The sequence below is a fragment of the Bradysia coprophila genome, unplaced genomic scaffold, assembly GCF_014529535.1.
Source record: "Bradysia coprophila strain Holo2 unplaced genomic scaffold, BU_Bcop_v1 contig_732, whole genome shotgun sequence".
Classification (NCBI taxonomy): domain Eukaryota; kingdom Metazoa; phylum Arthropoda; class Insecta; order Diptera; family Sciaridae; genus Bradysia; species Bradysia coprophila.
This window is the reverse complement of record NW_023503972.1, coordinates 4,176,334-4,201,756: the sequence shown is the minus strand read 5'-3', so window position 1 is coordinate 4,201,756 and position 25,423 is coordinate 4,176,334. Positions and strand designations below refer to the sequence as shown.

Genomic DNA, 25,423 nt, shown 5'->3' with positions numbered 1-25,423 from the left:
GCTGCAACCAAATCTATTTTCTGTTGTAAGCCAATTGACGATCGTTTCTGTGGTCCTAAGGATTCTGGTGGAAAGATATCTTCAAAAGTAAATTAAAATCCAGTATTTAAAAAAAACGCCCGAATGTATTCTTTTCAGCAAAGCATCAATGTGTCGAATACTTAAAATCAACAAAGTACAAGTATTCAAGACAAAGTACACGTATTCAAGACTTTCATGTACATGTGAACCAACAAATAACTAACTAGTATAAATGTAAGATTTCTGGTTCTATGTCGTTGGGTCGGAACCAACAAAGGTACCAAAGGTTTTGACTAAATCAAATAATTTTGCTGTTGATGTTATTCGAAAATATATAGCCGGTAAACCGCATAAATTCATTCAGTTTCTTCGTGTCTCTGAAGCACATTCAACCTTGACTCGACTAAACAAACATTTTTCTAAAATTTCACTTTCGTTTTTGTCAATTCAAATTAATTTTTTTCGCTAAAAACTTACCGAAATATTGTTTGCAAATAATTCATTCGAAAATGAAATCCATTTGAATACATTAATTTGTTAATCTTTAGAGTGTTAGCCGCTAACAATCGAAAATTGTTATTTTTTCAAATAAATATCAATTTTCGAATTGTCGTGTAAAAGCCGATTGAATCAAGGTCGGTTAAAAATGTTGAAATGAGAATTTCGATGCAAAAAAAAGTTTCTAATCAAAATTAAATTGATCATTTGATGAACGATGAATACGCAAATCATACTGAGAAGTTCTTTGTGAGCTAAACTGCAGAACTATGTGACAACGAACTTTCACCAATTTTAAAGTTCAAACATTTGATGTATACTTTATTGGTCATTCGGAGGCAGCACCTTCATTTGGACACCAATTCGGTGGACTTTCAGTCCTTGTCAGAGCATATAATAGGTAAGTTATTTTACCGAATTTACTGAAATTTACCAAAATTTACTAAGATTTACTGAATTTACCTAAAACGAACTTTTTTAAATTTCAGTAAATTTGGTAAATGAAGTAACGTAGCCAGTAGCCACTGATGAAAGCTAAGAGAACATCAGATTGTTCGAAATCGTTTGTTTCCGTTTGTGTTAGATGTTCCCTTTTCTGTTCGAACAATCTGACTTCCCTATAAGGTCATGTCCAGGCGTTGAAAAACAAAATTCGTAGAAGAAATGATTGCAGCATCATGTTTGAACGAGGGGAAACTACTCGAGTAATTGAACGAATTACAAGGAATTGACTGAAAATACGAGAAATTAAACGTAAATGATTATCTCCTTTCATTTACCTTCAATTTCTCGTATTTCCAGTAATTCCTTGTAACTCCTCCAATTCCTTGTAATTCCATCAATTCCTTGTAATTCCATCAATTCCCATCAATTCTTTGAATTTCTAGTGTTTCCTTCAATTCCTATTAATTACTGGATACTTCGGCAACTACGAAACTGCAGTACTTTCGACGGTTTTCGTTCATTTTCTTTAAATTTGAAGGAAATCTTAGGAAATTATCGAAATAAAGAAAAGAAATTTAGAAAATTGTTTCTAAAAAGTAGACAATTGGATAGTATCAGAAAATATCGTGGAATTATTAGAAATTAATAGAAAATAAAGGAAATAATAGAAACTGAAGAGCGAATGCGCCAAAACGGAATTAATCCGGTATTGAAGGAATTGAAAGAAATTATAAATTGATTTGCCACTCTTTTGACAGGTTTCCCCCCTCATGTTTGAACCTGTCGCTTTATGATGGAAATGCATACTTGCTGAGGACATTTTCTTTGTTTGAATTATTTAGGAAATTCGAGAATATCAAGAACTAAATACCGAGAAAATTCGTTAAATCAGGAATTTCGAGAATTTTCAAGGAATGGGCACTCCTTCGTAAACTTCCCGATTTGTTATCGTCAATCAAAGTTAGAAGCTCTCCTAACATAGGACGAGTAAAGTATCCTTAAAAAGTTGTCTTCCCACTGTTGGAAGTCAATATCTAAAAAGATTAGTTTTTCCTGCGTAGCCAAATCAAGTGCGCCCACTCTTTTATCGTCCTTCCCCCCTGTTCGCACTTTTGCAACTCCTACAACACGGCGGGTCATTGGATTTTCGAAGGATTTTCTTTTCAGTTAAAAAGAAATCCACAGGAAAAGCTTCCGTGTTCCGGCCTTTTATACGAAATGTAAACATCTGGCATTCTCATTAATCTCTACTATTCATTCCTCATGAGTACGTCGGTATCACATGTGGAATGAATAGGATGAATTGATTGAACAAGACTAGAAATTATAATTCATTAACTCCCCTAAACGGAAGACAACGATCAGAATGTGTTTTCGACAGGCTCAGATATTTCCAACAAAATTACTCTGGTATTCATTTAACCACTGAACCGGTGTTTACCACCACAAATTCATTGTGGTTACGATTTTCTGCAGTCAACACTCCTCTTCAAATCGCATTTTTACAAAATTCAATATGCACGATAACAACACATTAAAAACGATTTTGTAATACTTAACCAACAACAGTTGTATTATGCTCGTTGTAGCGTCAATATACTCAATATGTTCAAAACTTTGGTACACTTTCACTTGCCGTGTGCTCAACACACCGCACATCTGACATTATTTTATTTTTCATAATCAGTACATATCTTAAGATACACCACTGCATACACAACCAGAGGAAGAAAAAAAAATTGTAAAACGGAAACTCTTCGATCGACCGTTGTATACATAGCTTGTTGTTGTTTATATTCGGAGAGCTGTAATTGTAAATTGTAGGCCATTCGGTCGAGTTTTGTTGGATTAATCAGAGTAATAAATTGATTTGAAAAAAAACCTCGCTGGTAAAAGAGACAAAATTGAAATTTTGAAATTAAATTTTTGTGTTCATTGTTTTGGTTTCATCGGAATTAAAATATCGGGGAAAAGTAAATAACAAAAAAAAACCTTAGTGCTCGCTATAAACATCGCATAATATTTATAGTGTGTACCGGGGGGGTTGTTGATATGTAAAACGAGAACCACACTCTCTGTGACACCAATATGTTTGTAACTAAAATTAAATGAAAAAAATAAATTAACATTTCGGACTGACTGGTTAGATTGGATTTCAATTTTATTATTGAAGGATTTGCCGCGTCGGTTATTACAAAAACATAAAACAATTATTTTATAAAGTTGACCATATATATAACTGCATTGTGCGAGAACATAAATGTACCTACGAATGTGATATACATACGGTTTTATGTGTAATAAAACCTGTGCTTTGTTATGCAAATAACGAGATCAAAAGTTAAAATTTAATTAATTTGGTGGTTTGTATGCGTTTCATTTTAAAAAAAATTGTTTTAAATTACATTTAACGTGCGAAAGTCACAAACGCTGTTGCAGCCAAAGTGATACATAACCGGGACATATAAGCCGAAAAAGTTCATTTCAATCAAAACGGGAAAATTATTTTCGACTCACAAACGAGAGGCAATTTCACCATGTTAATGAAACTGTGGTTTTTGTCATCAATGTCGATGGCTGCAATGTTGCTAACACTTTTGCTCATCGACGAACCGAAACAGGCAATCGCTCAGCAAGAGCCGATTTTCGAACTACCTGTACAATTGGTTGGATTTCCGGTCATTATATTGGCGGTTCGATTATCGAATTTCGTGAAAAAGTTGTCTTACTCGCTCAGTCCACGTAAGTGTTATACGATAATTACACTTTTATGCAACCATTCATTTTCACTATATATCCGTTTGTATATTTATGGTACGTTATGCAACACATACCTTGCTTGTCGGAAATTATGTGATCAGCGCGCTTAAAGCTGTTTTTGTTCGAACCGGTTCCGTTTGAGAGATAGATCAATAGTCGTCGGATAAATAATCTGGGTTAAATTGCTGCATATACGTGCTACTTAAGACGTATACAGAGGTGTGGAGTGAATGCAATAATATTGTAAGATGAGTGCATAGCATTAGCATATGCATACACAAAGGCGCTTTACACTTTCGTTTCACTATGATTTAATGATTTCCTATATGCGTATGCATCGACCTTGAATATATTTCGTCAATGACTCACTTAATGCAGTTCCATTTGTGTTACAAACATTCTCTTCCCTTCAAGCAACACACGAGAGAATTAAATTTTCAACTTTATACTCTCAAGTAGGTACAAGACGGCAATGAAATTGACATTGAGAGAATACACATTTCATCAAGAAATTCCCCTGAGTGCCATGCCTATCGTATTTCGATATGTGTCATTAAATCTATACTTCTGTTATATAGCTGACTGTTAGATGGAAAATCTTTTACTTCATTAGTTTAACCACGACAGAGTAAAACCAGACAGTAGCACTTGATTTGAGTAGAGACCTTCATTTGAATTCATCTTCATTTTATGGCTAGGTGCTAGGTCTCTTTTTTGACTTTCGGAAAATGAATGACTCCTGCCTGGGTCTACTCTGCCGTAGTTTAACGCACGTTTTGATACATAAAAAGCACAACCAGAGCTCATTTCTCAAACAAATGGCGTTGAAAGTCTTTAAAATCAACGCACTTCAAGCAAAAGTGATCTTAGTCACCAGCTACCAAACAGAGTACTATTTTGTATGAAATGGCTTTTTACAGTGTCAAGTTTTAGTACACACATAAATCGAGAGAATATCATTAAAATGTACGCATACTTTGAACTATTTGAACTTTTGAAACACTTCTTTCCACGTCTGTTTGTATAGCTTGAAATGAAAAGTAAAATTTGAGTGTGTAATTTGTCCTAAACTTCGCCTCACACAAAAACTGAACTTTTAAGTGTTTTTTGTCGGTAGTTTGTTTTGAGACCTCGGTAACTAGCATTTTGTGGTCAGTCTGGTTCTTGTTGCAATCTGTATTTATTCACTTATCGAGAATGTCAAGAAAGTTTCTAAACTAAGGAACAAACAGATGATAATAATGCAGCTAATTGCAAGTCCTACGTTTGGTAAATTTAATTGGAAAAATTGGCCAAATTGACCGAAAGTTTTCAAATTTTACCAATTTTTTTAAAATTAAATCTGGAAATATTGGTAGACTTTGGCAAATAAATATACCAAAAATAGTCCCTGGCAACAAGTGATCTTAAATCCAAATTACCTTCTATTTAAACCCTCAAAACCTTTTGCTTCAATAAATTTAAAAAGCCAAAAATTCTTTTACGAATATGTGACTGTATACACAGTCAGCTGTAGTGAAATTTCAGCATGGACTTGCTTCAGCGTTCCACATATAATCAAAATTGTTCATACTTGATTATACGGTTGGTGCTGCTACACCCACTCGTGTGATAGTCGTACAACAATATAAACAGTTTTGATTGTTTGTAGGGATCAACTGAAAAACAGCTGAAGCAAATGTATGCAGAAATTTCACTGCCTCTAACTGTACAGAAAATATTCACGAAGAATTTTCATCGAAGATTATAGAAAAAGCAAAACGTGCTATCATTTCGCGTTCACTGAATCATTTACAGAATACAGAGAATAAAGCAAAAGATTTTCTTTAAATCTGTTGAAAATTTTTCGAGGGAAGAAGTACTAGATTCGATAATTATGCTGGCGAAGTCCTTGCCGCCTGATTTAAAGTGACTTATATTTGATAAAACTATTGGAAAATTAGATTTTGTCAGACATCTCGTCATTATAAGAAATATCTCGATCATCGAAGTACAATTAGTTTTATCGATTATGCGTGATGTGAATGACCTCACATCAACAGATTTACTCCAAAATCAAGTGTCTTGTCCAGTTGAAATGGAAATGGAAATGTAAGTTTGAACTAGACTTCCTACATCATCTCAGACAACCTAGCCATCCCAGAAATGGATTTTATTTTTGTGAGTTTATACTATGAAAAAATAAAATCTCTGCGACTGCCTCCTCTGGCAGTTCTGTCGTTACACCATCTCGTTATGAGAAATACTGTTTGGTCTTAAAACACTTTGTGCACTAAGCTTTCTTGTCGTAAACTTAAAACTGCAATTTTTCGCAATCGAGCAAACAAGAAGACGGAAAAATGAAAAGAAAAATGGAAACTCCATCCAAGAAACATAACTTTTCTGAAAACTAATTTAAGAAAGATTTGTCTATCATAAGCTTACCGATACATTCAACCCCGTAATTACATTTTAATTTATGCCACAAACTTCTCGCCGTATATATCCAGAAACATACCAATCACGAAGCCGTCGTTCCACACAATGGCAAATCGATCCGGATTTCATCAACATATCGAAAGAAGCAATCGATATAACATCGGCAGAAAAGCAAATCCTAACCGAACTTGGACCGAAAGCTTGTGTTTTGGAAGAACCTTGTCGATTCCATGCCGGCCGTCATCGGACCAATGGCGAACAGCCCGATTGGAACAACATATTACGGTAACGTTAAAAGTTATTTGTATTCGCTCTTTGTGTTTTACTCTAATTGACGATACATTTTGCCATTTATTGTTCATTAAGTGAAATTGATGAGCAATTACCTAATCACTGACCTAGTCAATATAATTACATTATGTATAACGTGCATACATGTTCGACTGCTTTTGTGCTTTAGAAACTCGTTCAATTTGTAATTCAATTGAATATTCCAATGAGGTTTTACCCATTCGCTTTTATATGTTATGGCAAAGAGTTTCATCACAATCTTATTACGTCGAGGAAGTGAACACTTTCTTCTGTTCTTCTGTTTATTATCGTTTGTCTTTCTTTTCTGGCACATACACACACACACAGCAACTACAAGAACCAGTCAAGTGGAATGAAGCAATGGTATCTGTTGTCCGTATTTCTGGGCGATGTCATTCGTGATGTTCCACTATGCAAGAAGCTGGCCAAACGACTACGATGTGACCGAGACGAAAAAGTATTTGTGCGAGATTGAATTGACTGTATTTGCGATGTGTGATGCTGGTGGCTGTGGATCGTTGGATGTGAATTAGTCAGTCGATTATGTTGAGTGTGTTTTTAAGCGGAAAATCATCGAGATCTTTTTTTTTGTGCTTGGGTCAATTAAATTAGTTGAATTAGTTCTTAAGAAACATAAATTGTATGTGTGCGCAGCTGGTCAATAAAATGTTAAGTTGGACAAATAAAAACCAAATTAAGAAGAAATAGTTTTTTTTTAAGTAGACGGATAGAGGGCTGGTCTCTTTTCAGGTACATCCATAAATCACATCTGTCAGACGAAGAGAGGGCTGATCTTACCATGTGTGAAAATACATTTGTATGAAAATTTGAACGATAATGGGTCAAATAAGTCAGGTACCGAGAATATCCAATGTCATCCATAGAGACCCTAACCTCAACTTTTTTTTAGATTTGAAATATCTTTATTTAAAAGCGAAAAAAGGGCTGTTTTCGACCAAAATTTAGTGTTTGAGCTACCGTTTATTGTAGTAATGAATAAATTGTTTTCGATGTTATGGTTTCGATGGATGATTTTTGACACATCGACTGATCTTGATAAAAAACCAAGGTTGTATTTGAGGAGGTTACGTCGATAGCCATTTTTTCACTGGGATCGTATCGCAAAAAAAAACATGGCGGCTATCGGCAATGAAAGTAAATAGATAGGTATGGCCAAACGTTCAAATTTGTTCTAGCCGGAGCACATACGGATTTGCATGGCGCCACCTCAAACGAACTCATTTCTAGTGCAAATTTCCACTACAAATGAGTTCGTTTGAGGTGGCGCTATGCAAATCCGTATGTTCTCCGACTTGTATGGACTGGCCATACCTACTTATCTACTTTCATTGGGCTATCGGTAACTCTAAGTGCATTTCAATACAAAATTTCAACTGAAATGATATTGCTCTACAATTTTGTGTGAAAATTACAGCAAACTTCTGTGGACTTTTGTGATAACAGCAACAGCGATCAGCATACCCTCCTCATATAAAACCTGGGCAAAAAAACCGCACATTTCTTTTTAGGACATAACTCAATATACCACTTCTCGAGCTGTCAACATCTGGGACATGTGGTATTTTTATAACAAAAATTTAACTTGACAAAAATGTGTCATTTTCGTCAAGTTGGTTTTTATTTAAATAAACAAAATCTCATAGAAGTTGACAATTTTGCAAAGTGATACCATCTCTTCATATATAGAGTGTTATGATGAAAGAGAAGAAGATATTTTGACAAGTACCCCATGGCAAATTAAAATAAACTGGTCTTCTGTCCTCTCGCTCTCAACGTACCACGTTGAAAAAGAAGCAAATACTTTGACAAGTACCCCAAGGCAATTTATAATAACCAGTCTTCGGTTTTCTCGCTCTGATCATAACAGTCTATAGATTATTGTCAATGTCATTTGAGATGTCAAATGAGCTGTCATTTTCACAAAGCTAACCACAATGTCACAAAAAGTTATATGGAGCTGTCATTGTTTGAGGTTAGCTTTGTGAAATTGACCACTCTTTTGACACTATATTGAGAGAAGAAACCGTTATTTGAAACTGATCTATTGTTCACCACTTCTTCGTTCAAAATCCACTCCCGTACACTACAGTGTGGATGACCACACAACACGTTCCATTTAGCAAAATTAATGGATTGAAACATCTCGTAATTCTATTTTTGTGTGCAGAAAATCGTGTATGAGTAAGCAAAAAATTTAAATGAATCGTAAAATGACGCAATCATTTTGCTTACATAAAGTAAAAATAACACAATAACACGATTTTAAGTAATTTGAGTTAATTTATTCAATACAATAATTGATGACAACACTTTCTTTTCGCCATCCTACGGTTTGTGTTGTACGAACCACAAACGTTGTATAGGTAAGTGGTTGCAAAAAATATTTTCGTATTTATTAATGCAGAAAATCACACTGAATTATATTAAATGTGTTGTATGGTCGCAATACGAAGTTTTATAGATTTGTGATGGTAATGGTAAAACGTGAGGAGTTTTTAGCGTAGATGAATTGATGCATTCATTCCAGATGAGACACAAGTGCGATTAGTTTACAATATTTAGGCTATCCGCACTCAGTGCTAGCATTAGCGTACATCAATTTTCCTAGTTTTTTTTAGTCATTGATGAAACCGGGTATAAATTCCACAAGATTTTAAAAACAGCAGAGAAATTTTCGGTTTTTAGTCAATATGTATCGGCACCATACTTAGTACCACCGACAGTTTAAATGTTTTTTGGGTCTAACACAGCATTGCTCCTAGCATGAACACTGAATTGACAAGTGGCAAATTGGGAGTCTTCAGTAATAAGAGCCAATGAAAGTGTAAAACAGGTATGGTCGATCGTTCGCCCGGAGGACATAAAAATTTGATTTACGCACTCAAACGCACTCATTTTCATATTATTTTGACATAATTTATGAATGCGTTTAAGGTGAATTTGCCGATCGGCCATACCTGTTCTGTGCTTTCATTGATAAGAGCCACCACTTAGGATTGCTTGTACTGTAAGTTTAATTCTAATTCATACAAGTCTTCATTGCCGTTACAAACGAAATACAGTGCCTGCAGTGACTTCATCAGCCTTTGAATATCTTCTATATTCATGCCAGGAGCAGTGCTGTGGGCCTAATGTTTAACCACTTCTCTAAATCTCTTCGATGCACCAGATCGTTGAGCTTGCAACTTGTTGCAATTATTTTGATAAAAATCAAAATTCAATTTGGCGGTCCCGCAATCCAGAACTCAGTAAAATAAATAACAATTCGTTCATGCGCTAACCCGGTGCTGTATGTAGATACAATTTAAAGCTTCATTCTATATATCCGACATTAATTTTAGTGACTTGTGGTGTAATGCAACCTGATATTGTTCGAAAAATGAAGTAAAAGATTTGACGTGAATCTCTTAGAAATATTTGGATCAAATGAAGTGCTAGATCCGACTGCAAAACTGCCTATATGCTTGCCATTTGTGAAAGACAAATTTTAAATTGATATTCCAGCGACATCGACAACAGAAACGTTAACCTGAAGAAGTATTCCCAGGAACGAGAACACTTACTACCAAAAACCCTTTCTAATCCAAGTTTTTAAATGACATCACCTCGCCCTCTCTATTTCAAGTTAACCGGCAATAACGTAAATAATCAGTTCAGTTCCCCACCGTGCATCGAATGAAGTTTTCGAGAAAAGAAGTTCATTGCACCAGTTGGTAATGCTAAAAATATTGAAATTATAAATTCAACAAAATAACACTAATCTGCTTAACCACACAGATGGAGACAAATATGTATTCTAATGTAAACAATGACTACATACCTCAACGGTTGCAGTAAGAGAAAACACTTTCACTTAACATGCAAACGATATGTCATTAAGACTGATGGTGTGCAAGAAGTAAAATTTTGTTGAAATATATGCTAAATACTCTTGCTGGATATAATGTGGAAATTCTTACCGTTTGACCTTTAAGACAAGACGGAACAGTCGCGAGACGTAACATTTTATTGGGTTTTTCTGGTGATGCTAGCAGAATTATTTAACTGTAAGTTGTGTTGTAACTGTTGTGAGTGAGTAAGTGAAGTAAAAATCAAAAATTGATTGACGTCAGAGTGATGTCCCAATGTACACATCACTCATACAATTCGAATTCAACGTCATCTTACCTCACAAAGTGTATTGACTTTTCTTTTCAATTTTATAGTTCCAAAACAACACCTACAATGCTCTCACACCATCGAGCAATCACATCTAAAAAAAAGTTAAATGAAACAAATTTTTCTGAAAAAGAGACTTGAACGAAATGAACTTTCATTTTGTGATTCGGACTTGTATCAAACAGAACGTTTTGTATTCCTCGCACGTTTATCTTCGATATTAAGTAATTCCCATCCGATACATATAGTAGATGTACGACGTCTTGTACCGTATTACATTGTTGCTCCTTCCTTCATTCGCTTAAATGCAATAATTCGTGACAATTTTTTTCGGTTGTGACTTAATAAATTTTCACCCTATCATCGTAGTAATAACCGGAGTGAGTGAGCATTACTTAGTGTATATGAAGTCATTCAAAACCGGCGAAAACGAATACGCGATAAATTTTATAATTTTGTGACAATGGAAGATCTCAAATATATTTAGAGTTTGAATTGTGATTTTGTGCAGCACTACAATACCCCGGGTAGAACGTGTTGAACTTTGGTAAAAATGCAATAAATGTAATTTACGTTTATGGTTGTCATATTTTACGAAATGTTTTAAAAGAAAAGGAAGACTGACTTTCGGGATAGCTTAAATTATATGTATATCTGCTGTGTGTGTTTCAAGTAATATAATACGTTCAGCTCGACACCGACTGAAGAACAAAAGACCCAATAATAATATGCTCTTGTATCGTGTGCATTTTATTGCTCAACAAAACTAATGAAAATATGTTGATTGTACGACAGTGTTGGCTGTTATTTTTCTACTCTGGAATAGGACTGCCGTTCGCCGGTGTTTATTCAATTAAGTACGAGGACGATTCTAATAAAACGGTGCAAAGGTAAATGAAATGATAAAATTATTTATGAAATGAGAGTTGCGATTCCACCGTATATTCGAGGGTGGCGGGAGAGGGTGGTGAATTTTTTTACGATCTCTTTCGTCGTATGGTCGTAAAATGTTTTTAATGAACTCACCCGAATCGCACTGGTGTTGCAATTCTGTTTATATGTTTTACTGCATTTTAAATGCGAAAAGAGTCATGTGATATAACGTTTATTGTGAAAGGTATTTATGTGATATCACATCTTTTACATCATTTCAGATGAGTTGAGATGGAAATTTTGTTGATTACGGAGGATCAAAAAAAAATTGATTTCACTGATGCGATGTAATGATTTGCTGAATAATTCACAGGTTTTTTTTTCTGATGAATTAACATTTTAGAATTGGCAATAGTATCATAACAAAATCGTTGAATCTGTTACTTCATTTGTTTAAAGCAGACACAAAATCTATTACTTCAATATTTCTCTGTATTTTCAAAATTAGTACTTAAGCTTTATGAGGTGTCGTTCATAATGTACACGAATCTAGTACTTTTCGTACTATTTGAAAATTAAATCTTGTAGTTCATCCGTTGAATACCTGTATTGCATGTGTACAAAACAGATTCAGGATATGGATAAAAATGTACCAGAACGCGATGTAACAAGGCATCAGAACAGTCGGAGCGTTTGCTGCGACTTAGCCCCGTACAACCCGTAATCCTATTTCGTCCGCAACCATAATACGTCCGTAGCCCTGATAAGCCCGGAACCCTAATACGTCTACAACCCTCTAATGCGTCTGTTACCAAAATGCAAGTCAAGTTGGGCATTGTCAAATTTACTGAAACTGTTCATTTTTTAAATTGCGCATAGCGCAATTACGAAAGCCCGTACGAAGTACCTTTCAAATAAAACCAACAATTTACGACATTATTTTAGAAACCCAAAATTTTTTGCCAACTTTCCATTGGGTATTCAATTATATCTCAAATGAAACAAAAAATAGCAAAATCGGATGAGATTTACTCGATTTATGTGCAAAAAACACTTAGGGCCGAGTAGCGGCCTTAGTCCAAGGACCCAAATTTAAAACTTTTTTTGCCACCATTCTATTCGGCATTCAATTACCTTCCATAAAAAACTAAATCTAGCAAAATCGGATGAGATTTACTCGATTTATGTGCAAAAAACACTTAGGGCCGAGTAGCGGCCTTAGTCAAAGGGCCCAAATTTGAAACTTTTTTCGCCATCATTCTATTCGGCATTCAATTATCTCTCAAATGAAACAAAAACTAGAAAAATCGGATGAGATTTACTCGATTTATGTGCAAAAAACACTTAGGGCCGAGTAGCGGCCTTAGTCCAAGGGCCCTAATTTGAAACTTTTTTCGTCACGTTCTTTTCGGTATTCAATTACCTTCCATAAAAAACTAAAACTAGCAAAATCGTATGAGATTTACTCGATTTATGTGGAAAAAACACTTAGGGCCGAGTAACGACCTTTGAGCCCTCCCAACAAGCCCACGTTGCATCTTACCCAAAAACAATGTTCAGCAACTTTGTTCTACTCGTCAATACCTTTCATTTGATATATCACAAGCAGCTATTGCGTGCGTATTTCGGTAGATATCGTCGAAAGACTGAAAAACACCTATAGGGCCCTAGCTCTGGAGGGGCCGACCCTACCATGCCCATTTTCGAACTTGACCTTACTTTTGTCGATACCAATCGGGAAAAAAAAAGAATTTTGAAAAAAGGTTGTGATTTACTCACGGACGGACGGACGGACATTTTTTTATTGCGGATTCGTCATCTATGAACATAACCAAATGCTTTGCCCTTACTGTCTGCTTCCAATTCGACGTGTTACAAACGGCATATTAATCTTATAAGCCCCCAGTACTTCGTACGGGGCTAAAAAGTCGTTACGCTGGCAATACTTTACGAATGATCCATAAGCTTAAAATAATTGTATCCCTAACACAGCTACCTTTCCAGTTTATATATGAGAATTTTTAGCATGAGACGGGGAGGCGAGTTTAACAATTATTCGTTGTTTGTATTAGAAATACGTCCTAATCTGTCTGCTAAGTGCCATCATCTAAACTCTAATTGAATTCATGGAACTAAATCAATTTCTAATTATCACAGCCGTCAGCTTCAGTCTGGATTCTTCCCATCTGATGTCAATCAAAACACCAACTACTATGACAACAATGCGAACTACAATGGGAACTACGACGGAAACAATTTAAACTACAACGGAAACAGCGGAAATTACAATGGAAACAGTGGAAATTACAACTCAAACTACAATCAAAACACCAATTACGACCTCAATTCGAATAGCCAATACCAAGGCGGAAATACCTTACAATTTCCGAACAATGACAATCCATCAACCAATTCCCAACCTCTGAACGTGCAAGTTCAACAAGACAACTCCGTTTTTAATACGGGCGAGTATTACAATGTGGATCAACCGCAGCAATTCAGCAACAACGACGTACAATATTTCGCTTATCAAGACCCACAATTATCAACATTCGCCAATAACAAACGACCCGTTACGAGTTACTATCAACCATCGCAAGCATTCCAACCGAATTTACAGAATCCACCACCACCTCAAAGAGTAACTCAACGACCAATTGGCCCATTCCAACGACCACAACGGCCTCAACGTCCACTGGGACCTGTCAACAACATTCCACAACCGTCCGGACATTATCAACAAAACTATGCTGGAAATTTCAACAATTACCAGACAACATCGAATCCAATTTCGAATTTCATCTCGAACATTGGACAAGGAGCATCTGACTTTTTTAATGGAGGATCGAATTCAAATTATTTTAGCGGACCACCGAATGGGCCGCCTCAACAATTCGATTCATTCAATCGTCCGATTCGGCCGAATGGTGGAAGACCACCACCAGGTGGCCAAGGACCATTTGGTACCATTGAACAGTTGGGCAAAGCTATCGACGAAATCACTAGAAACGACGATTTTCAATGCATTCCGAAAGTGATTTGTCAAATGTTTGGTAGCCAGCGACAACAGAGCTCGTATTCATCGATCTTAGGATCGCCAATATTTTCTGGGTAAGAAATTTCTGTGCGCGCATCACTCAGAAAATTTTAATGAAATTAACTTCAAATTAGGCTCATAGCAGCAGTCCCTTCATCGTCAACTGGTTTAGTTTACGGTCGAGCTGCCTTACTGGGATACTCCTCCGGCGAACATACATGTAACGGAGCATATCCGAAGTGTCCTAAAAACGAGGTAAATTCCCATTTCAGTAGTTGAAATCGAAAACATTTTATTGATTTTGCCTCCCCAATGAGCAGGACGATCTGTTGTATTACTTGAACAATCACCGTGGTGGCTTCTTCAGATTCTTTAACGGTGGAGCTACCTTTGGTGACGACACAAACTACAACTATCAGCACAACAATCAGCAAAATCACTACCAGAACCAGAATAATCAATACAATCAAAACTACAATCAACAACAGGCTGCGCCGCAACAATCGGGTCTAGGTAACTTAGCTGCACTCCAAAATTTGGCTGATGCTATCAACCAAAGTGACGGCATCAATCTAAGCAATTTAGCATCGAACGGAGGATTGTTAAGCAATTTAGCTGGATTAGTAGGTGGAGGAACTGGTGGAGGAAATGGAGCCGCAGATCTTCTCAGTCTGATTGGTGGTGGTGCAGCTAGTGATGCTTCCGGAGGTGGAGCATCCGGAATTTTGAATAGTTTAATTTCGGGAGTTAACGGTGGTGCGTCGGCTACTCAGGCAAGTGATGCTAATAATATTGGACCGATAAGCCTTCTGGCTGGACTCGCTCAAAATAATGGTGGATCGACGGCGAATATTGGTAGTGTGGTAGGAAATCTGTTGACTGGATTCATCGGAAACCGATTCAGTTCGAGAAAAATTTCGAAGAGAAGTGTCACAGAAGGGGACATAGGTATTGCAAACGAAGATGGTAAATCAAACGAAAAGGTCGGTGGAAACAGTACCGATGAACTGAGTGATGTAGAACCAAGAATCATGAATGGAAAGTTGCCAATCTTATCAGCACTGAACGAACCGTCGAATTCAAATTCAATTAAATTTACCGATGAAAATGAAAATGTGTATCGTGACGGGAAACAAATAAAATTCGATGAAAACGATGTCAACGACGAGAGCAAAAAATCATTTTTCATATTCCCATCTAATGACATCGGAAAACAAAATGAAAATGTTATTTTCCCAGCATCGAACGACGCATTCCGTACATCCAAGAAAATTAAATTTCAACAAACCGACTCGGATTCACATTTCTTTCCTGCCAACGGCGACGATCCTCATCAATCATTGAACGAAATAAACGATACACCGCCGTATCATCGCATCAAAATGGTTTTTCCCGACCGAACCGGTACGGGAAATTTAATTTTCGATAATAAAGAATTCGACACCGACAGTACACGAATCGGAAGAATATTGACGGGATTGCGTGTATTGCAGCGCTTAGAACAAATTCAGCAATTAAATGGGAACACTAATCGAATTCTCTTTGATGCAACCAGCAACGGTAATCGATACGAAAGCAACAGCAATATTAATGCGAATCCGTTGTACAGTCTTGCACAGTCGAATAGCGAGCCATTATCGAACAGATACACAACAAATCAACAGGCCAATAACCACAGATTTGGGAATCAAAATTATAACATCAATTACAACTCCCAGAGTAGCTACGGTGCAGGTGGTGGTGGTGGTGGAAGGTACGGTGGTGATGATGATGCTAGTCAAAATGTGTACGTCACTAATGGACAGGGCGTTGTTGAGTACTACATCAATAAAGCCGGTGTTAAGGTTTACGTGTGAATTATAATCTCATTGCAGCGTATCAATGTCGAACATATATAACTCTCTCACCATAAAATTATTGTAAATCCTTTCAGGTTGCGATAACATTGTACATTTCATTATTAAATGTTTTATTTTTTACATAAATGGTGCAGCATAGGTTTTACTTAGATTGAATTTGACCATATTCAACAACCATATTCGGATATGAGATAAAAGTAATGGTTGCAGAAAGCCAATCAAAACGAAGTAATAGATTGCAAAATTGTACTTCTCCAGACTGATGATTAACTCAGCCAAATATTTACCGACATATGCTTCTATGGTTGCTGAGTACGGCGGTAAAAAATACACTTTGATGTCTTTCCCACCAGCAAGTCTGAAAGCCGACGAGAAACGAAGGTTGATTCCAGGTCTCTCTAAGGTTTTACCGAAATCAGACAACGGAATGTAGTTTCCTAACAATTTTTTTCCAGCGGTGAAAAATCGGTTTTTGTGTAAAACGAAAAATTTGAATAGCTCCAGAAATACATGACGCCAAAAAAGTGACCCGGAAAACCGCTTTTGGATTCGTAATGGCCAGGAAAAAACAGGTCCAAAGTTAGCGGTTTTTCCGGAGGGTTGCGGAAATCGTTAATTATTTTTATGTGTAGGCATCCTGTACGTTGTATTTACATTGTCTGTGATGAGAATGAAACTTACATGCTAGGTTTTTCGATGATTTACATGCTATGCGCGATCATTTACATCCACTGGTCGGAAATTTTTCGATGATTTTGTTTATGTTTTCACTTCACACAAACCACGATATAAATTAGAATCTACACAGGCAGAACTATTTTTTGGTACACCTGCCATCGATAACATTAAGAAAACACTAAAATCACACTGAATTTATAGTTTAAAACAACAAAATCAAAAATTTTGCACTGAAACTGAGAATGACAACAACAAAGAAGTCAAATAAATATCGCCGAAATGGCGTGCACAACCGAATGTTTAGAAGTGGAAATTATCCGAAATGCTATTTTATGCAAAATTGTTTCGTAGTTTTCATCTTAGACAATGTAAATACAACGCACAGGAAGCCTACACATTAAAGAACAGTACAGAAGAACCTATGTGAATGAGTAATACATGTGTGCGAAATTAGGCGGTTCACCTCGGCTCACACGCCGCAAACATCGCACACATGTATTACTCATTTACATAGGCTCTGCTGTAATCTACTATTAAAAGGGCTCGTCATTTACGATAGGTACAATCCCCCATAAAAAAAATGAAAATTGAACTTGCGAAGATGGTTCTGTTAAGTAAATGAATAATATGAAAAAACCCAATTGAGTTCCAAACAACGATTTTGTTTCGATTTAGAGCATTATTATGAGCAAAAAATCATTCTAGAGTATAACAAAAATGTTTTTAGTTTTTTTTATAAAGTTGATTTTGTGTTCATAGCATGTACAACCCGATGGAGAAGGGTCATTTGCCAAACGAAGAAGGACATTTTGTTTACATCTTTGCTAAATATCCCGATTCTTTCACATGTAAATTTTCGCAATTTCGACTGAATAAAAAGATGGCGCAATTGCACGCATGTTGAAGAAGGTTTCTGACTTCGCTTATTTTCTTAATTTTTCACAATACTTTACTGAATTAAAAAGTATTATGCAAAATTTCGATGCATGATATAATGCAGAAATACTTCAAAAAACGTTCGGAACTCAATTGTATGAACGTGTTAAGTCTGCATTTTTAAAGAGGACCAGTCCAAAAGCATTCAATGTTTAGCTCTTTTTCTGAATAATTTAAGTAAAACTTTCTTTGGCCAAATCCACATAGAAAGAGAACCGATTTCAAAATTGCCGCGTAAATTCTGCTGTTGATACACCTAGTACGACTACCTAAGTTTTGACACATTGACTTTTGGGTACAATGACAGAAAATTATTTGTCAGTAAAAATTGAATCTTTTTTCTCTCGAATGGTGGTTGTTTTGTTCAATCTTTTCAGTTAGCTGAGTAAAAATTAATTTCGTGATTAAAGAATTGTATAAAAATTGATCATTTTGAAGATGGTAAGTAAATTTATAAAGCTTTATGAAAATAGTGTTGTGAAAAGTGAATTGTTCTGGCGATTTTGATTTCGAATCAACTGTTGATTGTGCAAACCTCGTGTATTTTCCGATGCTCCTGTTTCTTATTTCGATAGCTTTTCTTGATTTTCCTATGGAAATTGTGTGCAGTGCACTTACGTCGGGATGTATTATTTCAGCCACTAACGAGCGCCGAGCGAAAAAGACGCTATTTGGAGAAAATGAAAGAAAATGGCGGTTTCGATGAATTCAAAAGAAAAAATGCTGCCTACGCAAAAAACAAACGAGTGGAACTGAAGGTCGGTGTAGAACAGCTTCCGAAAAAAGATAGAGAAGACATTAAGCGAAAGAACCGGCAGTACAGTCAACGTAAACAACGAGAATATCGCGAGCGCAAGAAGAAAACGGAAAGTACCGCCAACGGCAGCACCGTGTCATCAGACCCCAAAACAGAAGAAGATGGTCAGTACAAAACTGCCAGCGCTTTGAATAAAGCCGTAGCAAAGTTAAAGCGAGCAGCACCCGCAACATTGGTGAAGTCGAAACAGGCTGTTGCAAAATTTCTAAAAACATTTGATCCGTCCGACGTAAAGGTAAAACCACATTGTAAACTACATTGCTTGATTCTTCTGTCAAATTTTCTCTGCGTAAACAGTGTTTACTAAACACATGTGGCAATAATATCGTCGTATTCTTATAGGAAATGGTTGGAATAAGCGAGAACAAGCGGAAAGGGTCCAGAGCAATCAAACCATCAATCGTGTCTGAAGTCGATGGTAAGTTCGCTTTTCCTTCTATTGACAGCAGCAATCAATTCTTATCCTCAAAATTTTTCAAAATTTTCTCCGAATATCGTTTTAAGCTTTCTACCAACGAGATGATATCAGCCGTATATCACCGAACGTGAAGCATTGTAAAAGATTTGAGGATCCGTCGACTGGCGCAAAAGAGTTCAAACAAATCCGGTTCCTATTGTACACGTTGTCTGATGTCTACAGGATGTTTTTGGAACAGGCTGTTCAAAACAGTGAGTTTGTCACGAAAATATTTTTTATTTCTTGGACGCTCAGCAACGGCATGTTCTTTTTTTGAGAATTTTGGGGCTCCACACAGTGAAAAATAAAGCAACTCGACTCGACTCTTCCCCAAAAGATTTTTGCTCGACGTGTGACTATTTTAAATGTGAAACTTTGTTCACAGGCGACGAGAAACCCCCGATCCGATTCTCAAAATTTTGTGCGCTGCGTCCAGATCACGTGAAACTGGTGAACGATACACCCCTTGACCAGTGCCGGTGCTTTTACCATTCAAATTTCATTCTTTGCTGTGAAGCGATTAACCGGTTCATGCCAAAGTTTCCGAAGTATGGCAATGACTTGGAACGGCTAATTTTATGCAACAATCCCAAGAAGGAGTGTTACCTCCGGAAGTGCAAGACATGTCCGAACATTGAAGACATATTGGCAACGGCGATGAAGAATTCAGATAAACAGAAAGGCGATTCCGTCACGTTCAATAAATGGGTGAAGAACCCAGACACAAACCGTTTTCAAAAAGTCGTCCAAGAGGAAACGTTGGAAAACTTGATGCAGTACTTCCGTCGAATTCTACCGGATTTCCAAAAACATTCGTATGTTAAACGTCAACAGGCAGCAAGTTTCGAGGCAGACAAGATCGAGGCGGAGCAATCAAATAATGAAGTTGCCGTGCTTCAAATCGATTTTGCTGAGAACTTTGTGTGTGAGGCTCAGGACGAAGTACAGAGCGCTCATTGGAACCAGGCAGCTGTGTGATATAATCATGTTTCCTTAATTGTGTTGTCCCTTTATGTTCGTAATATTAGGATAAATTCAACTTGCAATCTAGAAAAATAATGCTGTAGCCAGCAATCTAAGACTAGATTTAAGGAAAACACGAACCAAATATAATGACACCTCGAAAGGTGTTTTGATTTTTAGAGTCTTTTTGTTTTGAAACATTCGCTGGAGGTTTTACACAATTTTCCAATTCTAAAGCTGTATACGACTTTCATTTTCATTTTTTTGTTTTAATTAATTAAGCTAACAGTATTGTCAATCGTAGAATTATAGTTTTATTTTGTTATGTGTTTAGTCTAAATGTGTTATTCGTTTCGTCTGATTCATTGTCTCGTCTTATTTTGTACTCATTTTACGTTATTTTCATTTTTCCAACTTTTCCTTTTCAACCTTCTTTCTTTTAGGTAAGTTTATTTACTTCGTGTCTGATGTTGTCTGGAAAACAGAAACCCGTTGTGATTGCTTCAGACAACCTTAAACATACCAAGAATGAAATTGCATGCTATCTGTTTGACATCGTCTCGAAAGTTCCATCAACGGTGAAGGTTTTGAAAGTGTGGTCAGATGGTCCGAATAATCAATTTAAGAACAAATTTATTGGTGCCTTGCTGAAGTTGCTCGAAGTTCATTTCAAAATCAAAATCATCTGGAATTTCTTCGCCACGTCCCATGGAAAGGGGTGCGTGGACGGAATCGGAGCGGTTGTTAAAAACCGCGTAAAGCGAATCGTAAAGTCTCGCAAAGCGATCGTGAACTGTGCACAGGATTTCGTTGATTCTTTTAATTCAGAACCTTCCACCATTGAATTAATTCACTTTTCTACAGATGATTTTGAAAAATCCTTTAAGAAATTTCAGATAGACGCAACATTTCAAGATGCAGCACCCGTGGCGAACATATTCAACAGTCACCAATTTCAGGTTGTTGGCTCTAAGGTCATTGGATTCTTTGTGTCGAGTGAAGGATATGCCTACTGTCAAAATTCCTAATCCTTCTGCAATTATTTTTTAAATTCCATTTTAACTAATTTTCAGGTTTTTCAGGTCTTTTAAAATCTTGTTTTTCATTTCAGCTTGGTTTAAGCTTCAACCGATTGATATTTCGACGAAATTCTGTTTCTTTATTTCAGATTTTTAGTTTAAGTTTTAGAGATAAGGAATAGCATTAAGGATTAGTTATAAGATTCGTATCCCCTGGTTCTCCTGAACTAGGCAGGTTTCCATGGTTCCCTGATCCAATAGTCTATCGGAGCTTCTCTCTGTAGATTGTAAATTTGAAGTCGTCCATGGGCGGAATTCGTTTACGAATTTAGGATTTTTTTTTAATACAAATAAATGAAATATAACAAAGAACTACTGACTTTTCATGAGAAATCTAAACTTTCTTTCCATTTGTGCAAAAACGAAACGTAAATTGAACGGTTCAACAACTTTATGCCCCCGTAAAAGAACGGTAAGTGAGACTTCTCAAAAGCCTACATCGAACGAATTCAGACTTCTCAGTCCTCAGCTTCATAAAAAAATTTCCTCACTGAGACAGTGAGAAGTCTGAATTCGATCGATTTTGGCTTTCTGAGAACTTTTTTTTTTACTCGGGTGTCCAAATGAATTTCTTTTGTGAGATACATGACACGTACTTCTTGTATTATCGACCGTGTCTGTTTCATCGAACAGCAATTCGTCTATGATTTATCTCACGAACAAGCGAGAAAGTTGTTTCGTTCTGTGAATCATCCAGATCAGATTTTAAATCAATAAATACATTTTCGTCTTCAAATTGGAACAGTAGAAAAACAATTTTACTGCGTTTGATGACCTGAATTGAATCCCAAAATCGAAATTCTTTCTAAAATAAAACCTCTGAAATTGAATTTCGCGCAATTTTTCAGAGTAGAAGAGTGACGTAAAAAATGTCGTAGCTGAAAAAGGGCACTGTACTAGAAGCAACAGTATAATGGCGACGTTTCGTATTCTCAGTTTTTTTTACAACACGTCTAATCGGAACGGTGATTTATAAATAAATGTTTGTGTTTTTTTGTGAATTTCGAACCGCGGTAGGTTCAATAATATTGTGTCCATCAAATAAAAATGTAATTGACTTAAACAGCTTTCATTTGTTGAATGTGTGAATGTTGTTATGCTTCGATTCCTCAATGCGTTATGTAAGGAACGGCGATTCTTTTAATTTATTTTATCAGAAACTGCAACAATTTCTATTTTTAGTTATTTTTGTTTGGTTTGTGATTATGTCAAGAACTCTAGAAAATAATATTTTTAACAATTTTCCAGTAACGAAATATTTATTTTTGATGCCGAACAAAATATATTCTGGTGACAGGTCAAATGGAATTCGTCCTTTACATCATCGGTTACATAAAGCGTGAGGGTGACACTATTTACTCTGTAACTATGAACTAGGCCCCACCTTATGGGTGGGTCAGGTCCCTTGACTGACTGATATTTTCTCAATAGATTTTTGTAATTGTTACAAAAATATCATAGATTGATCTTGATCAAAGTGGCTCTTTGTCTTGTTTTGTCATAAATTGTTCGCTCCTTTTATTTTATTGAAAATCAATTTTCTGAATAAACAAAGGGAACTTATTTCCAAGGTTCTGAACCTTGCTTATTTCTATATTTTCAAACAAAAGATGCTTCGATATTACTATGTCTGCTAAAAGACGCTGTAATGAGGACGTATTTCTTGCTAAACTCTTGAATAAAATTAAACTCGTGTGAAATTTTCTAGATTATAAGCAAATAATTCTAAGGGAATATTTTCGTTCGACAAAGTTGTCAATCGAATCAGCGTAGCTGAATGTTTCAAATGAAACGGCAAATATTTTCGATGTTCTACTCAAAATTGGCCCTATTTGCTTATGAATAAAGTATGCAGCTCGTGTGATTGCGGCCCTCGCTTCGCTCTGGCCGCAAAGTTCACACTCGTTCATTCTTTTTTCTGCGTAGACAGCAAGTTTTTTCGGAATAAATCGCAGATTATTACTCCAGTATTTCCATTAACGAACTTAGCCCGAGTTATTTCAGTACAAACGTTTTTGGAAAACTGTCGAAAATTACTCCGTATGATAAGTAGACTATATAGACAGATAATGATCTGGTTACCCTCACGAATTGCATTCTTAGTCGAATAATTTTTTTTTTAATCTGTTGAGGATTACTCAAGCTATCGTGCTATCAAGCGACGAGACAGAAATTCTTTTGGGAATATCTCTAAGATCAATCGTTCGTTATAGCCCATCCTCAAAATTAACCTCAGGAATTTAATTCCTCTTCGAATAAAAAGAAGTTTTTGGAAATCCGTTAAGAATTACTCGAGCTATCATGTTATCAAGCGACGAGACAGAAATTCTTTTGGGAATATCTCTAAGATTATCCGTCCGTTATAGCTCATCGTCGAAATTAACCTCAGGAATTTAATTCCCCTTCGAATAAAAAATGATTTTGGAAATCCGTTAAGAATTACTCGAGCTATCGTGTTATCAAGCGACAACTCAAAAATTCTTTTAAGAATATCTCTAAGATCACCCGTCTGCTATAGCCCATCTTCGAACTTAACTTCAGAAATTTAATTCCTCGTCGAATAAATAATTTTTTTTGAAATCTGTTGAAAACTACTTGAGTTATCGTGGAATCAAGCGACAAGACAAACATTCTTTTGAGAATATCTCTAAGATCACCCGTCTCTGATAGTTCATCTTCGAACTTAACCTGAGCGATTTAATTCCTCGTTGATTAAAAATAAGTTTCTGGAAATCCGTTTAGAATTACTCAAGTTATCGTGGCATCAAGCGACGAGGCAAAAATTATTTTTGGAATGTCTTGAAGATCATCGGTCCTTCATAGCTCATCTTCGAACTTAACCTGAGCGATTTAATTCCTCGTTGATTAAAAATAAGTTTCTGGAAAGGTGTTAAGGAATCTCGCGCCGCGTCATTCACAATAATTCACAAAGTGACATCTTCCTTATACAAAATGTGTCAAACTGTGAATTATTGTGAATGACGCGGCGCGAGATTCCTAGCAACCTCTGGAAATCCGTTTAGAATTACTCAAGTTATCGTGGCATCAAGAAATGAACAAAGTGTGACAAACATTTTCTGTATTTAAGGTTTTTGGTCATACATTCCATGTATTTTCCAAGGCTGTATACTTTGGGGAGGTCACGCAGATACAGATACGCGGGTTACACACCACAGTTGATGATAAAATGGCCGATTTCAAACAAAAATTCACCTACTCTGATGATTCTCGTCGTCTTGATGATGTTGTGAATTTTTTTACATGCAAAATCATCAGAAGTGGTGTGTTCCCGCGTATCTAATAAAATGGCGGTCTGCGTGACCTCCTCAAAGTATACAGCCTTGGTATTTTCAATCATATAGTAGTGAACATTGTGTGACAAACATTTTAGAGTGTTTAGCATTCGTAAGACCCATGACTTTCAGTCAAGGGAATAATTTTCTGATTCCATAGCAAGAAAACAATAAGAGGTGGCAGCATTATTCGATTTAAAGAACTACAACGGATGCCATAGAATCTTAATCTTAGAATCTCAGAACATTAGCTAGAACATATTGACATCTGTCTGAAATAACAAAAGGTTTGGAGAGGCAAAATGCAAATCTCATATCAATCTCAGGTATTTGAAGTCCGCAATAACCCCATCCACTCAACGAACTAATCTAATGTTAGACATATCATATATTGCAGTAAATTGATCTAAATTGATATCCGTCATTCAATGTCTAGACCTATGCACAGATAGACGATTTCATCAAATATTTCCCTGAAAATGGAAAAAGGTCGCATTCGAAACGGTTTTTATGCATGTTCGAGACATAAACTCCAGGCTTTATTCAACTGGAAACAATAAATACAAATTTATCCATTTGCTTGTTATAAGACGCGACTAAAGATTATTCATTCATTGATAACATGCATTGAATGCAGAAATAATTTCCTGTGAGCAATTTGAATAACAACTGCACTGGAAGTAATTCGTGTATATACGGAACTATAGAAGCAACTGCTTGAGCAAAATATCTCGGATTAAATAAGCAAAATTCATAAAATTACAAGATTCAATTCAATATTCAGAGAAAACGCTACAAA

At 36.1% G+C, this 25,423-nt stretch overlaps 3 protein-coding genes and 1 long non-coding RNA gene across 6 annotated transcripts; 3 read left to right on the top strand and 1 right to left on the bottom strand.

Moving 5' to 3' along the window:
• The first annotated feature begins 2,530 nt into the window (after nt 1-2,530).
• LOC119084241 lies at nt 2,531-7,158 on the top strand. The gene is made up of 3 exons (XM_037194141.1): nt 2,531-3,705; nt 6,213-6,426; nt 6,781-7,158. Exons 1-3 carry the CDS (start codon nt 3,501-3,503, stop codon nt 6,926-6,928), a joined length of 567 nt encoding a protein of 188 aa, XP_037050036.1. The 5' UTR covers nt 2,531-3,500; the 3' UTR covers nt 6,929-7,158.
• LOC119084245 lies at nt 2,931-3,777 on the bottom strand. The gene is made up of 3 exons (XR_005089028.1): nt 3,693-3,777; nt 3,481-3,618; nt 2,931-3,061 (listed from the first exon to the last, which is right to left on the bottom strand). It is a non-coding gene; the product is annotated as an uncharacterized LOC119084245 (long non-coding RNA).
• Nucleotides 7,159-10,657: 3,499 nt separating the features above from the next.
• On the top strand, nt 10,658-16,527 carry LOC119084240 (probable cyclin-dependent serine/threonine-protein kinase DDB_G0292550). The gene is made up of 4 exons (XM_037194140.1): nt 10,658-11,522; nt 13,663-14,616; nt 14,677-14,797; nt 14,863-16,527. Exons 1-4 carry the CDS (start codon nt 11,410-11,412, stop codon nt 16,396-16,398), a joined length of 2,724 nt encoding a protein of 907 aa, XP_037050035.1. The 5' UTR covers nt 10,658-11,409; the 3' UTR covers nt 16,399-16,527.
• A 1,666-nt stretch (nt 16,528-18,193) lies between these two features.
• LOC119084239 lies at nt 18,194-21,638 on the top strand. 3 transcript variants are annotated; one of them, XM_037194137.1, is made up of 6 exons: nt 18,194-18,456; nt 18,654-19,067; nt 19,175-19,250; nt 19,337-19,501; nt 19,675-20,261; nt 20,696-21,638. In XM_037194137.1, the coding sequence occupies exons 1-6, from the start codon at nt 18,454-18,456 to the stop codon at nt 21,278-21,280; spliced, it is 1,830 nt and encodes a 609-aa protein (XP_037050032.1). In that variant the 5' UTR covers nt 18,194-18,453; the 3' UTR covers nt 21,281-21,638. The 3 variants fall into 3 exon arrangements, with proteins under 3 accessions (XP_037050032.1, XP_037050034.1, XP_037050033.1); XM_037194139.1 differs by lacking the exon at nt 20,696-21,638 and having other exon boundaries at nt 18,197-18,456; nt 19,675-20,433; XM_037194138.1 differs by lacking the exon at nt 18,194-18,456 and having other exon boundaries at nt 18,463-19,067.
• The last annotated feature ends 3,785 nt before the right edge of the window (nt 21,639-25,423 follow it).

Bases quoted from the DNA above. Each gene is read 5' to 3' on its own strand.
- LOC119084241 (XM_037194141.1), top strand. From the start codon at position 3,501: ATGTTAATGAAACTGTGGTTTTTGTCATCAATGTCGATGGCTGCAATG. The intron at 3,706-6,212 runs GTAAGTGTTATA...GTATATATCCAG, and splicing joins GTCTTACTCGCTCAGTCCAC to AAACATACCAATCACGAAGC. The intron at 6,427-6,780 runs GTAACGTTAAAA...ACACACACACAG, and splicing joins GATTGGAACAACATATTACG to CAACTACAAGAACCAGTCAA.
- LOC119084240 (XM_037194140.1), top strand. From the start codon at position 11,410: ATGTTGATTGTACGACAGTGTTGGCTGTTATTTTTCTACTCTGGAATA. The intron at 11,523-13,662 runs GTAAATGAAATG...TAATTATCACAG, and splicing joins TCTAATAAAACGGTGCAAAG to CCGTCAGCTTCAGTCTGGAT. The intron at 14,617-14,676 runs GTAAGAAATTTC...ACTTCAAATTAG, and splicing joins GGATCGCCAATATTTTCTGG to GCTCATAGCAGCAGTCCCTT.
- LOC119084239 (XM_037194137.1), top strand. The intron at 19,502-19,674 runs GTGAGTTTGTCA...CTTTGTTCACAG, and splicing joins GGAACAGGCTGTTCAAAACA to GCGACGAGAAACCCCCGATC. The intron at 20,262-20,695 runs GTGTGATATAAT...TCTTTCTTTTAG, and splicing joins CTCATTGGAACCAGGCAGCT to GTAAGTTTATTTACTTCGTG.